Raw genomic sequence first — 16,341 nt, 5'->3', positions numbered from 1 at the left:
TATAGTAAACAATACTAAATGCTTTACGAGTTGATAATAAGGAAATATGGTCAGATATACAATGAGAGGAAAACAGTTGCCCCATTTAGGCACATTTAGTTCAACAAAATTGGACATCCTTTATTTGCCAATCAATTGCTGGTGCTTGCATAACATGCAGTAGTGTAGAACCTGGTTTCTTTGAATTATGATGGAGGGCCAGTCATTTTTGCAAAACAGTTGCATCAAATAGGATTAACTTTTAATTTGTCATGCTTTCTTGCTAGTTTATTTAAGACTATCTTTTAGATATTATACAGTTTGACCACAGCTGATCTGAATATGAAAATAAGGCACGTTACAGGGAGAAACAATGTGTCCTTTGCAAATTTCATGCTTATTGGACCTGGGAGATTGGTCAATATTTAGTGAAAACAAGGCTTAAAAAATGCCACGAAAAACCTTCTGATTTTAGGTTCCAATCTCCCTTTTCTATTCCATCTCCCTACTTGGCTTTGAAAAGTTGACAGGTATGCCTTACACCCTGTTTTACAAAACTGCAGTGATCATGTTAATATTAAGGAATGAAAGGATATTTCACATCAATGTACTTGCATAGTTGCCGGTCGAAATTCCCTCTTAACACAAGGCAGTTTCAGGGTTTTAATGCTTAACTGGCCTGTATTGCTGTCAGAAACAAAAGACGAAACCGACAATTATAAACAAAGGATATGCCAAAACATCAAGCTTTTCTTTTGTGCAGAAGGTTATGATATTGTTCAGCCAAAAAACAAAACTGAAACAGATTGATGATGATATTAGTTGATGTATAATGAGAATTTTAGCCTTTATTATTTCCACTCTTCGTGAACATGTAACAGTTATGCTGGTTATGTGCCTTGTACAATTAAACGTGTGTACCTTTTCATAAATATTACCTCAATTTGTAGGATTGCTTATATCATTGAAAAAAAGTAACTCATCCGCACGTGATTCAGCATAAATGAAATGGGTATTAAAGACTAGCTGAAATATTATCTGGAAGATAAAAACAAAGCAAAATCTGCATCTAATATGTTTGGGAATAAATAAGGATTTAAGTGACCTTTTGAACAGTTTGCACTGTGTAAGTACTGTACATTATAATTCAGTCTGATCTCAAAAAAAAACTCAACCGGCCCGCGAATTATGAAGTCTGTATTTACCTTTATTTAATTTTGTTAGAGAAATAAAAGATATGCACATGCAAAATAATAACAAAATCAAGCAAAGTACTTTAAAACAGTTTAATAAGTGTCAGGACAATGAAAATGATTATTTTTACATGCATATAAGTCTTAGGACATGGAACAGATTATTTTTTCATGTCCCAAGATTTACAGCCATTACAATATTCAACTTAAAAGCTGTCAAGTTTAGACACTTACCTGTGGATAAGCCGACCCCACTTTTTCTAAGCCTTTATTTTTTCCTAAATTGTTCGGCTTATGTGTGAGCATATACGGTATTTTTTGTTCTTTTGTTTATTCTTTTCTTCTTCAAATATGTTATCCAATCATAATGCCTTACTACCTCACAAATCCAGCCCTCCCAGATACTACTTTTAGCTAAAGGGAGCTTAAAGTTGTCTGCTAACCATTGTGGCAGTAAGGCAGAGTTATCTCCCCTTAAGTATAAGAATTGGTGGCAAAGCCTAAAAACACCTCAGTTAGTACTGGAGCGGAAGGCATGCTTTCTGTGGCTGTAATTGCAGGGAGAGTGTATGTTTATTATGATTGGATAATTATTCTTGAAGAAGCATATTAACATATTATATTGCATAAAGTGTATGTCAGGGTAGGTGCCATCAAATCTAGATAATGATAGAAAAAATTTAGAATCCTTGAAACTGTTGGTATTATTTTATCATAAATTATGCAGTTAACTGAATTAAAAGAAACAGTATCTTGCTGACCTGAAATTCTTGTCCAATAGATCATGTTTTGGTCATTACATAGATATTAAAAAGGTGAAAGAAAACAGACAAACTTTGGCCTCTTATTTGAAAGCTGTATTTTGAATTCCCAGGAATTAAAATTGTTGATATTTGCTATCATTAGTTTTTGCTTGATATGGAAATACACCTTGAGTGTGCGTGTATTTTTGAAATGTTAAGTCTATATATTGAGATATATTGTAATAAACATCTATTATACATTATCGTAAAATTCAACTCCAGTTAAGACTACTGAAAAAGCATCAGTATGTTTTACTTTTACCTTTGGAATGTTGGGGTGAGGCCAAAATAAAGAAAATGGTAGCCTAGAAAAACTCTGTCTTTAACTCAGCAGTCTACACTGTTGGTACGGCAGGAATATAAATGAGTATTGACAATTTTGCCTTGCAATCCAGCCATTCTAGTAGTTTTTTATATATAGGTGCAGTCTTTTGTATGGGTGCATTTTCTTTCATTTTGACAGAGATAAGGCCATTTTAAGATTTGTTTTAATGTAGCTCTCATTCAGTCTGGGTCTGTGCATTAGTCTGTTTTGCTATTCTTTTGTAGCACAATTTTTATGAGCTTGTCACTTCAAACATAGTATAGTTAACATTTCTCTTATAATGTAAATTAAAATGAGTTACATGAACATTTATATGATTTTAAATTGTTCTACTTGTTTCTGTTGATAATTCCTGTGATTTAGTGCATGATCATATGTCTAATTCAGATGGGGTCCCCGAGTGGTCTAAAGCGCTCTCCATTACAGATTACTGCCATCTCACCTCTGTCTGTATGGGTTCATATCTCTAATTTGGCAGATGTAGGTATGTGAGAAAGCCTGCCAGTAGCTTCTCGTGGGTCAGTGGTTCTTTCCGGGGGTTTTCCCGGGTTCTTCCTCCACCATTAATACTGGCCACATGTATCGCCTATCATGTACTGAAAAATGGCATTAAACCCTACAACAACAACAGCTAATTCAGATGTACTGTTAGAGTCTCAAAACAGAAACAGCTTTTGATTTAATGTAAATAAATTTCATTCCAGGAAAATATGGGAACTATCTGTTGGTGAAACCTGCACCTAGATTTAATTATTTTAACTTTTGAAAAATATTCCTTTGGAAAATTACTCATTGAAAAGCATTTAACAGTTATCATTTGTTTGATTCTGTAGGATGAAGAATCAACATATCACAAGATGATGGTGCTGTTAAAAGACCAGCTGAAATTATATGCAGGTAAACTTGACATTTTTGTGGACAGGTTAATTATTAGCTCATCTGGCTGTAAAGTCAAGTGTCTTTATGGTATGGTCCTCAGTCTGTCATAGGGTCCCAAGTGGCTGAGTAGTCTAATGGGCTTGCCTTTTGTAAACCACTTACATTTCACCGCTGTCCATGGTGAAAGCTTGGCAGTAGCTACCCATGAGTCAGTGTTCATGGGTCCTTTATGGTTCTTCCTCCACCAAATATACTGACCACCATGTACATTCTCTCATATGATGCAAAGTAGCATTAAACCCAAAAATCTTGTCAACATCATTTCTGACAGAGTTATGACCCATGTGAATCAACTTATTTTTACATGGTGGTTTGCTTGTAATCGAGATAGATTAAAAGCCATTTGAAATACTCTGTTGTATTCTAAATGGAAAATTTGGCCCTCAGATCTTTAATTATTATATTAATATCCTTGTTTAATTCCATGTTATTCTTCCAGTTTTTAGAGGGTTTGCTAATCAAAATACAAGCTAATATTAAATATTAGAGGTCCAGAGGACTCTCGGATGAACAGAATTAACTACCTTTCTCTTCATGTGATATCTAACTGGCATAGCTTAGTGATAATTTTGCACCATTTCAGGGTTCGACACTAATGCAGGTCTGCTGGCCCGAGACCACCTGATTTTTTAGAAAGACCACAACTTTCCTAAAGCTGGGTGGTCAGTTGGGCCTGCTATTTCAAATTGTGCAGATTAAAAATATATCTATCCCATATTATAGCATTTTATAAATCTTTCTGTTCACTATAAACATGGCAAAAATCGAAAATGAAACGAAGTTAAAACAAAAATCATGCCTTTGCCATTTAAACTGAATTATCATTGTTGGTAAGGGTGCTGACTGTAAATTGTCATTAGGCACTTCCTTTGTTAGTCATAGAAAGCATCAAGCATTTAAGTGATTGATTTAGTGTTATGTGGTTTCGCGTGTTTCAAAAATGGGAAGATTTCTTGATAGTGTCTCTCCACTGCCAAAAACATCCCCTAAAAACAAAAGACAAGAAACTCAAAATACAATGTGTGTATGATATAACTAAAAAGGAATACAAATTCCAAGATACCTGGAAGCAGGAGTTTCCGTGGCTAACCCACAACAAGGAGAAGGATGAGATGACATGTACAGTTTGTGCTGGGAACATTTGTAGTTAGCTGCAAAAACTTGAAAATTGATACAATCAGAACCCATCAGAGAACCACAAGAAGGAAGAGCTTAAGAAATAAAGCTGAGAAGGCATCCCCTGGCTCTTCTGAAGGTGAGAAGTCTTTTACATTACAGAATAAGGCAGCCTTTTGAAAAACTAAATCATGTTTAGAAATACTAATTTTGTTGCAAAACATGGATGCCCATATACTGTGTGAAATTATGTGAGTTGGACAAGGTTTGGTAATAGGAGATTCTCCACTTCCACAAGGACACATCCAAGGTCTTACAAGAACACTGTAAGAACCTTCTGAGGGCAGTTTCCCTGAAGGCAGATATCCTGCTAGGGTGCTCAGTTGAATCTTGCAAAATTTGCACTAATTCAGTCACTTTGAATACAGTGATGCACAAGAACTCCCACAATTTAAGTCTCACATATGAAAATGTACTCTGTGCAGTATACAGTTTATTTTGTCAGCTTCTCATGACATAAACTGGTAGAAGTATTGTCGTGACATGTCTTTTTTGAAACTGTTTGCACATCTGGTTTCTTCAGCTTGACATGAACAGTTTTTGAGCTAACTTTGACTGGTGCATTGGGCCCTGGAACAAGTATTATGTCATAGTTTGAACCATGCATCAAGGAAGTTTTACAAATGCATGTTTGTTATACAGGCTACTTAAAAAGTCAAAAACAGCTGATTCCCAGCATGGAATTCATCTCTAGATGACGATTTCATCTGGCAAATACTGGGTGATGAAGTAAATACGTTTTTAGGTTAGGAAGTTTATCGCATTATTGAGTTGGGACAATGTTAAATATGAGTCAAATGTACATGCTGGATGGACAATATAATGTGATAAAGACAGAAAAACAAGCCAAATTAAAATACAGACAATTTAAAAGTAGAATGCATTTTTTGTTTCTTTTCTCATCACATTTTAGAACTGTGTAATCATATGCAACAAAACGATACAGCCCATAATGGTTAAGCTAAATATAATAAATAAAAAATCTAAAAATGAAAATAGGAAGTAAAGATATTTATTTGATCAAAATGCCTTTGTTTGAAAAAGTTGACTATGGCATTAATTGACATAAACTCCTTTATACAGCATTATTGAACATTAAATCTAGCATGGTAGGCAGTAAAGTACTAATTCAAGAAATTTAAACTTTGGTAGAACTTTTGTTTTTGAAAAATCTTATTTTGGAGAAGTATCCAGAAGACAATACTGTGAGCTGTGGAAAATTGTACATAACATTCATTAAAGAACATTTTTAAACTTGTTCCAGATGACTAAGCTAGCTATCTTCAGACAGCAGACTGTGAAAGGGGGATTTTCAGTACAGAACAATATTTATACACAGATAAGGAACACATTAAGCTCAGACACAGTCAACAGATTAAAGCTTATACAACTAGATTCAACATATTTGAAAGATTTTATTCTGAATAGGGGGCTTACAGAGTGGAGTAGGAAGGGGAATGGATATTGAGGTGTTAGGTAAATATTGTACTATGGTTATTTCCTACTAAATCCAGTTTTCTTCAACCTCCCCCCTATTTTTGTGACAAGAGGGAAGGAGGAGTTCCTCCCTTTAGATAAAATCCTGGCATCATCTCTGTGTACGCAGATAATTTATTCAGAGGGCTCATCCATGGCTTGTGAGGATCTCAAAGACAGACAACACTGATACTTAACATTCACTCCTAGCCCATTAAAACCAGGCAACACTGATACTTCACATTCACTCCTAGCCCATTAAAACCAGGCAACACTGATACTTCACATTCACTCCTAGCCCTTTAAAACCAGGCAAGAAATGACATCATCCTGACTGACCACAGTGAAGTTCTTTAAAAACATGCAGCTCCAGTCATAGCAATGATCCCATTTCCAAGCTCCCTCTTGGTTGTCATGCCCTGGAAGGGCATGCTGCAGAGATCCAGGGAGAAAGTTTGTTTGCCCTTCCTCCTTTCCTAAGGACGAGGGTTAACAACCCAAGGGACTTGCTTCTTCTCCAGAAGAGTATTCCTCTTCCATTGATTCCCATAGGTACCAGGCTGAACCTATTTTCAGAGGCTTGTTCTGGCAAATGGTCAGTGACTGAGTTCAAGATTTTCCTCCTTTAGTAATGTCTCCCATGTTCTTAAACCAGTTGAATCTGGTGCGAATCAAGAAGAGATGCTCTCTTTGAGTTTGGATTTATCCATTTAAACCAGTAATTTTGTTTTTGGTCCATTAATTAAATTTATTTTGCTTAGTTCCAGTAAATATAGATAACCTAACAGTCATGTTTCAAACATTTCAATAATTCTTAATATTCACCTTAAAAACTTCAAAATGAAACAGCGATTCCTGCCAGTAAATTTGCTTTTGCATTACTTTTCATTAGCAACAAATGTACATGTGACTTCATAAATTATCAAAGTTATCAATCATACATACATGTAGAAATGATACAATATGGTATAAATGAGCCCACCAGAGTAATTTGTACCTCAAAAACACTTATAGATCATATTGATACCAATAAAAAAGGAAAATGTTTTGGAAGTAATGGTTCCAAAGATTGGTACAAGTGACCACTTTGCAAGTTTTCTAACACGTAAAGTCAGTGGCAAATCAACAGAAAATAATATCCATAAATCCATTACTTATAGATCTTTTAAAAACTTTGATACTATTAACTTCCTAGATCTGAAACAGATTCCATGGAATACAGTCCAAATCTTTGAAGATATTGATGATGTTTTAGATACTTGGACAGATCTGTTCATCATTATAGTGAACAAACATGCCCCTTTAAAAGCACACAGGATAAAGAAAGACCACCAGCCAGGCTGGATCTCCCCAGAAATTTTAGAAGCAATAAAGCAAAGAGACCAACTAAAACTAGTAGGAAATCAAACTGTATATAGAGTTTGGAGGAGTAAAGTTAATAAAATGATACGTCAAGCCAAACAAGCGCACTACAAAAAAGTGCTAAATGAAAACCATAATAACCAGAAAGCTATCTGGAAAGTGTTTACATGGTTTGGTGCAGTCAAATGTGAGAGTAAAATTGAAATTTTATCCCTCAGTCATGAGGGCATTTATACTGATAATCCAACTTACATTTCAAATATTTTTAATGACCTTTTCGTTCAAATTGCTGAAAAACTTAAAGAACCCAGAACTTCATCTGATCATCTGGAACTCAAAAACGTTTGTGCAATAAAAACTACCAAACAATATAAAGTTTGAAATTCATGCAATGAGTCCAGAATTTGTGTTAAAATATATTTAAAAAATGGATGATTGTAAAGCTACAGGACTTGATATGATTGGACCAAGGCTACTAAAGGTAGCTGCACCTGCAATTATAGAGAGTATAGCTTTCATTTGCAATGAAAGTATTAGGTCTAATAAATTTCCACAAACATGGAAAACTGCCAAGGTTATGCCATTGCATAAAGCAGGAACAAAAGATGATGTAAATAAAAACAGACCCATCTCTATCCTTCCTTGTCTCTCCAGATTACTAGAAGAACATGTACATGATTCTTTTCTCAACTGTTTGAACACTTATGATCTTGTTCATGATAATCAGTCTGGCTTTTGCCGGAATCATTTCTGTGAAACTGCACTTGTATCCTTGATTGATAAATGGCTGAAATCATTAGATCAAGGAGAAATGGTAGGCACCATTATGGTTGATTTTCGTAAAGCTTTTGATCTTTCAGATCATGAAATTTTGCTTGAAAAACTAAAAATCTATCATTGCAGTGAAAACTCCCTAAACTGGTTTACTTCTTACTTAACCGATAGAGTGCAAAAAGTATCTTTAAATGGTCAACTTTCTGAAAGTAAAAATATTAATTGTGGAGTACCACAGGGCTCTGTCGTTGGACCTCTGTTATTCATTCTATTTATCAACGATTTACCTTTTAAGATTGGAACTTCAGTTTCTTCCACTGACCTCTATGCAGATGATACTACACTGTCTGAGATGGGTAAAACCAAAACGGAACTTGAAAATAACTTACAAGATACTCTCAACAGACTTCAGTTGTGGTGCAAGGAAAACAGTATGATCATAAATACAGAAAAAATGAAAGCCCTACTACTTACAACACAACAAAAATGAGCAAGGCTAGATAGCGACAAACTCCAGGTTCTATTGATGTATAAAGTATTCAGAAAAGCCATTCCTGTCTATCTAAGCAATATCTTTCACCAAAGAGATGCTGATGGTACTTCAAATTTAAGGTCCATAAGAAGTAAAAATTACATTATAACAAGGCCAGAAAAGTAATTGTTTAAAAAAAAAATTCAATGTACTGGTCCACTGGTATGTAACAACATTCCCAGTGACATAAGGCAGGCTCCTAGCATTTCTTCCTTTCATAATCAATGTCTTAAATGTATGAAATCTTTAGAAAATTGAACAGTTTTTGTAAAAAGAAGACCACTGGCTTTTCTGCAATTTTGCATCATTTTTGTAGTTGAATTTTTCAGTGCAGGATGATATTTTTTGTTTTATATCTATTTATGTTTTCACTGATGCCTGTGCGTGTGTTCCAGGCTTGATAATTTGAATTTTAAAATTACTTAATTATTTAGTGTCAAGCCAGATTCTTCACATCATGTTGTATATACTGTATATATAGCGTACATAACAGAAGGGCTCAAGGTAGATTAGTTCTGTAACTAATTGAGATACCTTCTCTAAATAAAGTCTTTATTATTATTGTTATTATTATTATAATCAAATATAATTTATGTGTATTTTGGTGTTTTGATTATATTTGGTGTTTCATGCATGTGATTCTACTCATGTTAGGCCAAAAATATCATTCTAAAAGCTGTCTACTGCACATACCATTTCATACTTGAAATCAGCCACTTTTGAAAAGTAAAGACTTTTTACATGTTCATTTTGAAAAAAGAAAATTGTGTTCTATTCACACATTACAGAAACCAGTGGGAATAAGCATACTTGGGAAGCAGAATTTATTATACCAGTGCAGTCATGCATGGTACAGTAATCAACTTAAGAAGGCTAACATCTCTATACAGCAAACTGTTAATTGATTACCTTTTTTTTGTAATCTGGATAGTTTAAGGCCAAATGTGGAAATGTGGAAAGGGATCAGGTTGGTCCACGATGGCTTTTCAGTTTTTGAATAAAACTTAATTGACCGATCATGGAGGTGAGATAAAATTGAAAGATCAACCAAAACAGAATAACAGCAGAAACGCCTGAGTTACTATTTTGAGTTTATATATTGTTTAATTGTTATTGCTCTGTTTAGAGGAATATTTAATGGCATCTAATATATTTTTAACTCACAAAGATCAAAGGACTTTATGGGATGGGATGGTGTCCATCTCCATCATCTGTCAGCCATCATCAGTCCATCCATTAGTACAAATTTGTCATTGTTATGCCACCTGATCTCCTTGGAGGCTTGCCTTGAAACTTTACACACACATCCATCCCATGGTCTAGTTGGTCCTAAATTTAAATGGAGCTGCTCTGAAATCCAATTTGGCTGTCAAAGAGGCCATTTTGAAAATCTTGTTGTCACTTCATCTCTTGAATGGATGGTCATATCAACATGGGGTTTTCACTAAGAGAATTTGTATGATACCTAGATCATCCTAAATGAAAATGGTAATAATGTGAGGTCCAATATAGCAGCCATCTTGAAAATCTTGTTATCACTACTTCTTGTTGACGGATGGTAATATCAACATGGGTTTTTCACTAAAAGATTTATTGTAATGACCAGTTGATCCTAAATAAAAATGATACCAATCTGGTATCTAATATGCCATCATGGATGCAATCTTGAAAACCTTGTTATCATTACTTCTCCTACATGGGTGGTCATATCAATGCTTTTCGCTAGAAAACTTCTGTGGACTTGTTAGTCATAAATGGAAATCCTGTCAATATGGCCACGAAAGCAGCCATCATATAAATCTTGATATTGCTATGTTTCCAGAATAGTTGGTCAACATCGAGTTTTCACCAAAATATTTTTTATGACGTCCAGCTGGTCCTAAATAAAATGTTGCTGATCTGATATCCAGTATGGCCATCATGGCAACCATCTTAATCTTGTTATCACATTTCTACTTAAACAGGAAGTCATCTTGATGTTGGGTTTCACTGGAAGACTTCTTAATGATGTCCAGTTGGTCTTAAATTTAAATGGTTCCAATCTGACATCCAACATGGCCACCACAGCAGCCATCTTGAAAATCTTGTTGCTACTTCACCTGAATGGAAGTTGAAAATATTGTTATCTCTCCTCCTTTCCAGATGGATGACTATAACAACATGGGTTTTCATCAGTTGACTTCCTATGATATCTAGTTAGTCCTAAATGAAAATGGTACCAGTCATTTATCCACTGTGGCTGCCACAATTGTCTTAAAAATATTTCTGTCTTTACTATGAATGGTCATTATGATATGGGTTTTGACCAAGTTCTAAATGAAAATGGTGCCAGTTATACATCTAGTGTGGCTGCTATGATAACCATCTTAAAAATATTTGTGTCACTACTCCCCTTCATTGACTGATCATTATGAAATTGGATTTTTACCAAAAGAAATCTACTTTGTCATAAATGAAAATGTTGCCAAACTAACAACCAATACATGTACCACACTAATCTGAAAATCTTGGCATCATTGAAGAATATCAGAGATAGGTTCAGCATTCAACATTTGAAAAGAAGAAATAGTATTCCTTGAAATTCTTCTTGCCTCATAAAACAATAATCCTTTCAAAGGTCTCTTGTTTGTTTAACTCATATCAAAATGCCAAAATGTGCATTCTCCCAGTTCTAAATACCACTAGTTATGAAATATAAAACTAGTGAATACATCTGAAATTCAACATATGAACTTCTTCTTTATGTGAACTTAGTTTGAACGGGTATTGGAAAGCAGTCTACAGTCCTAAAGACCCAGTCACAGGAAAACAAACTTTTTGGCAGGATGAGAGTGATTCTTTTTCTAATGCTGAAACAGAGAGCACATTATCCAGTCTTAACAATATAGAGCAGGCAGGCAGTTATGGGCTTCGTACTGTAAGCAACACTGGTTTTTAGTTTTTGTGAAGATTTCAGCTTTATTTTACATAAAGTTGTAGGGCCCTTACTTGGTGTTTATGTGTCCTTTGAACCCAAATGTAACAGTATATTGTGAAGGAAAATTAGCATGCTTGTGATTTTTATTTAAACAAATATTTGCATTAAACACAGATCTTTGACAGAGAAAATAATAGTAGTAAGCAAAATTACATTAAAGTAGTTTATTTATCAGAGGTTATTTATCCTTTGGGTCCTATTATTTTGTCAACCTAACAAGTTATCAAGCCATCCTCCAGTCTGCAGTAGAACATCCTGCTGACAACAGTGGTATATTCACTTGACAACTTACTTTAAGCTGTGAAGGAATGACTAGATCCTAGGTGAATATATGTAAAAAGTTTCATTGGTTTTGGAGATGTAATATTAAACCTATGCTAAGGAGAAGACATTGGACAGCTGATAAAAGGTTATCACAGCAAATCTGATAAAAGGTCATCACACCATATTTGATAAAAGGTCATCACACCATATTTTGACATGATAAGTAGTTCTGTCTTCAAAGCTTTTGTCTTCAACTGAACATGATTCACATTAAGCCAACAAATTATGGTAGCAATTACCAAAAAGTAGTAAAACCATTTTAAAAATGTGTTCGTTCTTTAAATTCAGCAAAAAGGATGGACCAAAATGAACACAGAAAAGAAAATAACACTGGCTATATTAAACACATCAGAAATATCCCAGTCAAGTTTAAATTCAGTTTTACAGGGAGCACTGAAGGTAAACTTTGAGGTGGCATCAGGTCTTTTAATTTGTTAATGTTACCAATCTGCCATTAAAAATGGCCACCTGAGAAAAAATATTGGGTCATCAATCAACTTTTTTTTTTATATAAAAGAAGACTACACATCTTGATATAAAATTTAACAATGTTCTGGCATCAATGTCTTTCAACTTACATTCAGTAAAAGCACGCTGTTCTTCATTAAATGTGGCTGCCATTCAAAACAAGAAGAAAATTTTCATCTGGTTTATTATTATCAACAGTCAAGCTGCATTATCATATCATAGATGGGGGTTGGAACAACAGCAGTAATCTATCAGCATCAATCTATATTGATCAATATTTAGTCATCTCATTAATGAAGTATATGAAAAGAAATTTCCAATTTGCAAGTTTACAATAACACAGTGATATTTATATTTTCTTTTCTACTTGCTTTAAAAGATCAGAATTACAAACCAAACATTATGTTGTTTATTCAGCTTATAAATTGTTTAGTACTTTAAATTACATTGGTATAATTTACTCCCCATTCAGTCCCATCATCCAGAGTACCTATAAAGTTTGTTTACATGATTGATATGAGAACATGTGTTTGTGACTTCCCACAGCAGGCTGGAGGACATAGAAGAGGCCGTTTGCATTTCATATGAAGTGACAAATGCAACCTTTTTGCCCAGGGATGTGTTTCTTTTGATGATGATCCTGATAGAAAGGTCTTGGACCTTCTGAGTACATGGTTTTTATCAAAACTTTGACCTTGTATTTTAAACATTTTCCCACTTTGTATTTGCTTTTGTTTTGTGTGCCTCTTTTATAGCTAAACTTACTCTTTTATAGCTAAACTTACTCCATATTGCATAACCTGTATTGTGCTGATGTATTGTTAAACCCTGTACACACACACACACACACACATGGCTTGACTGATTCTGCAGAGAGTTTTGGATAGCTGGATTTTTATAATGAGACTAAATGTGATGCTATATACCTGAAATACAAAAGCATTCACTTTTCATTCTGAAAGTACTTTGTCACCTTAGACAAAAGTGATATAATAATAGGAATAATTTTTTCATATGTCAAATTGGTATTGCCGTGGAAATGTTTATTGGCTCTTAAAACTTTAAATGAAATATTTTGGAAACTTATTCTCTCGATTCATGTTAAGTATGGTAGTAATTATCAATGACTTATTTTTCAGGTGACCCTAACATTGCAAGAAGGCAGACAATACAGATACTGAAGCAGCATTCCTTCCTTCAAAAGGAACTTAAGTCCAGAGACATAATTTCCATCAAAGACAGTCTCATCAATGATGGCTACTTTGAATATCATTTAAAGTGGAAACCTGTTTCGAAATTGCTTCTCCATATTGCTAGGAACCCATCAGCTGTGTCAGCATTCATCAAGATTCTAGAGTCAACATGTCACTTATCATATATAGCAGAAAGGATCAACAGGACAGAGATATCTGCAGAAGAAACTGAGAGTAAAATACCAATCTATATTTTTACCAGACCTAACCCTGTGCTAGCTAGTTGTGCGACCCAGTGTCCGTATGTCATGTATCTGTTAACAGTTGCTTGATATTATCCCAGATTCTATAGTTAGACAGATTTTGATCACATACTATCAATGTTTCAAGATCTTCTCGAAACTTGAATATACATGTGGCACCATTTTGTCAACACATCTGATGCTAGAAATTTCAGTTTAAACTTCATGTCCAAAATTTGTTGACATTCTCTGTATTAGAATAAAGTTTGAATCATCACTCTTTCTGTATCTTTTAAGCTTCATTTATAATAAATAATAGCATGACAGATCTCATTGATTAGATGCATCTCAACTGTCGTAAATAATTTTAGCCTTTCATGAATTTAAACTCACATTCAGTGTACCAACGTATTGGAGAATAGGGACAGCAATTTTGGTTTATTGAACTTGCTATAGTGATAGAGACTATGATGAAGAGACTATAATGAAACATTGGATATAGACATTTTGGTATGTGTTTTAATAATTTGATTCCCAGCAACATCTGGGTATATTGCAAGGTGTTGTAGCATATAACAGGCAAGGCTTGTTGCCACACTAGAGACAATTATTTTTAAAATTATGTTGATGAAAACTTGGGATATTCACTTGCTGTGAACATCTTGGTTGATTATAATATTAAGTGCCAATAATTGCAAGAAAAGTTCATGTAGTCCCAAGGTGGATTATTCTGTGTGTGATCACAAGTTGTCTGGAAAGGATTAACGATGGTAACTCATTATGGTTGGGTTACTAAAGTGACCAAGTAAACATTACATTGAATCACAAAATCTGATATAAAAAGCTGTGGACTGAATTTAATCCTTTCTAAACATGAATGTTCACCAGTCTAAAGTACATGTCACTAACTGCCATTGTAATCCATAATGCATTGGGTGACTGGGGTCATTGTCCCCTTGTTAGTGTTTATAATACTAGTCAGTCATTTTTCAGATTTGATTGTCATTATTGAAGAGTGGTGATAGTGATGATAATGATAACAAAGGTGTCTGCAAATTATGCTTAAGTCACAAGGGTGTAATTTTATAATATATGTGTTTGTGATTCATATCAAGAATCTTATTGGCATTAAAACAATATTAGAATTAGATCCAGACAGTATCAACCTTGAGTAGTTCTGTCAGGCAGTCAGTAATCTGAATCTAGCCTCAGGCTGGAAATGATTTAAAATTCTTGGTGGAATCAGAGTTGTGCTGGCGTTGCCACATTCCAGTACAGACAATAAAAGGGACATTTATGTTTCTGAGGAAAATTAGGCTAACTCCAGAGGAAACAGGTTCCATTAACAGTACATATCTCATGAACAATGATGAGGACTGCCACCAAAATGAATATAATCCAGCAATGTTCTAAGAAATGCTAAACCCACTTGTGATAAATATAAGAACAGTATGAATGGCAATAAGTTACTGTGAAAGGACTGACTTGATTTAGGGGATGTGCATATTTTAATGTTTAAAATGTAAATTTGTTTAGTAGCTGTAATTTTTGTTCATTTGCATGCTAAGAATCTGGTTCTTGAAAATACTCCATTTGGAGGTCACAATTCCTGACCAAATTTTTAAAATAAGTCTGATCTGTCCTGACCTGTCTTTTGCATCACATGTATGCATCAGTGACTGATAAATCCACTTGTAAGCAAGCACAACTACATGCCATAGCAGACATCTGCTTGACGTTTATGCATACTAAATCTTGGTGATGGATAGATCTGTCTGTGTTCAAGTTACATTCTTTCTTATTAGTGAATAACTTTAGGTAAAATGACAAATAACCAGTCAAATTTGTGTTAACAAATGATTGTTCTTACTAAATTTAGAGATTTTGCGGAATTTTGCAGCATATAATAATATGTGTATTTGTAGTTGAGAATGGAAATAATGGCTTTTGCTTACACTAGTGATTCAGAATAAGAATGTTAGGTGTTTTGGAGGATGAAATTGGAGATTGATTTAACACATGTTGGCAATGGCACTGAATTATCTTTTTTGTCCATTTGGTCAGAAAATGAGACAGAAGCCAATGATGAAGACAGTAAGGTGTGGATAAGAGAGGAACAAAGTCCAAAAGTCAGAGTTTACTGAATGTTTTGGCCCAACTTTCATTTTGGATGAGGGGAAGAAAAAGATTCTTTTTTTCTTAAAATTATGCCCCCCAGGCATCAGTTGAAGGAATTGTAGCACAAACTAATATATATGCAGCAAGCTCTGTGGAGGCAAAGCCAGATTCCAGATACTGTATTTGGGAATGTACCTGATAGTCAATAAAGCACTATTTTTCCTTGCTTAACTTTACACAAAGAGTTCTTTATCAGTTCAGACAAGCGTGGTAGCCTTTCAAGACTCTCTTTACTATTTTACAAATGTTTCCATTTTAATGATGTGTATTGCTAGTAGAGGTACTGAAATTTAAACTAAAAAAGTTTTCTTATGGCAGCTATTTAGTAAGTTTTTGCCAAGTTAAAAGGGTGAGTCAGTTGGTGTAAGCCATGCATAGTCTTTTTCACATTTAAGCCTTT

General features: G+C 34.3%; 1 protein-coding gene across 1 annotated transcript in view; it reads left to right on the top strand.

Moving 5' to 3' along the window:
* Nucleotides 1-16,341, top strand: part of LOC149798260 (uncharacterized) — a 106,778-nt gene that overhangs the window by 29,723 nt on the left and 60,714 nt on the right. Inside the window, exons 8-9 of the mRNA XM_089960858.1 lie at nt 3,134-3,197; nt 13,468-13,755. Coding sequence (XP_089816984.1) covers nt 3,134-3,197; nt 13,468-13,755 — 352 coding nt within the window. The remainder of the gene's footprint in view (nt 1-3,133; nt 3,198-13,467; nt 13,756-16,341) is intronic.

Source organism: Sinohyriopsis cumingii, chromosome 6 (genome assembly GCF_028554795.1).
Source record: "Sinohyriopsis cumingii isolate HCF-2022 chromosome 6, ASM2855479v2, whole genome shotgun sequence".
Taxonomy (NCBI): Eukaryota; Metazoa; Mollusca; class Bivalvia; order Unionida; family Unionidae; genus Sinohyriopsis; species Sinohyriopsis cumingii.
Note: the sequence above shows the minus strand (reverse complement) of the source record. Positions and strands in the feature narration are given on the sequence as shown.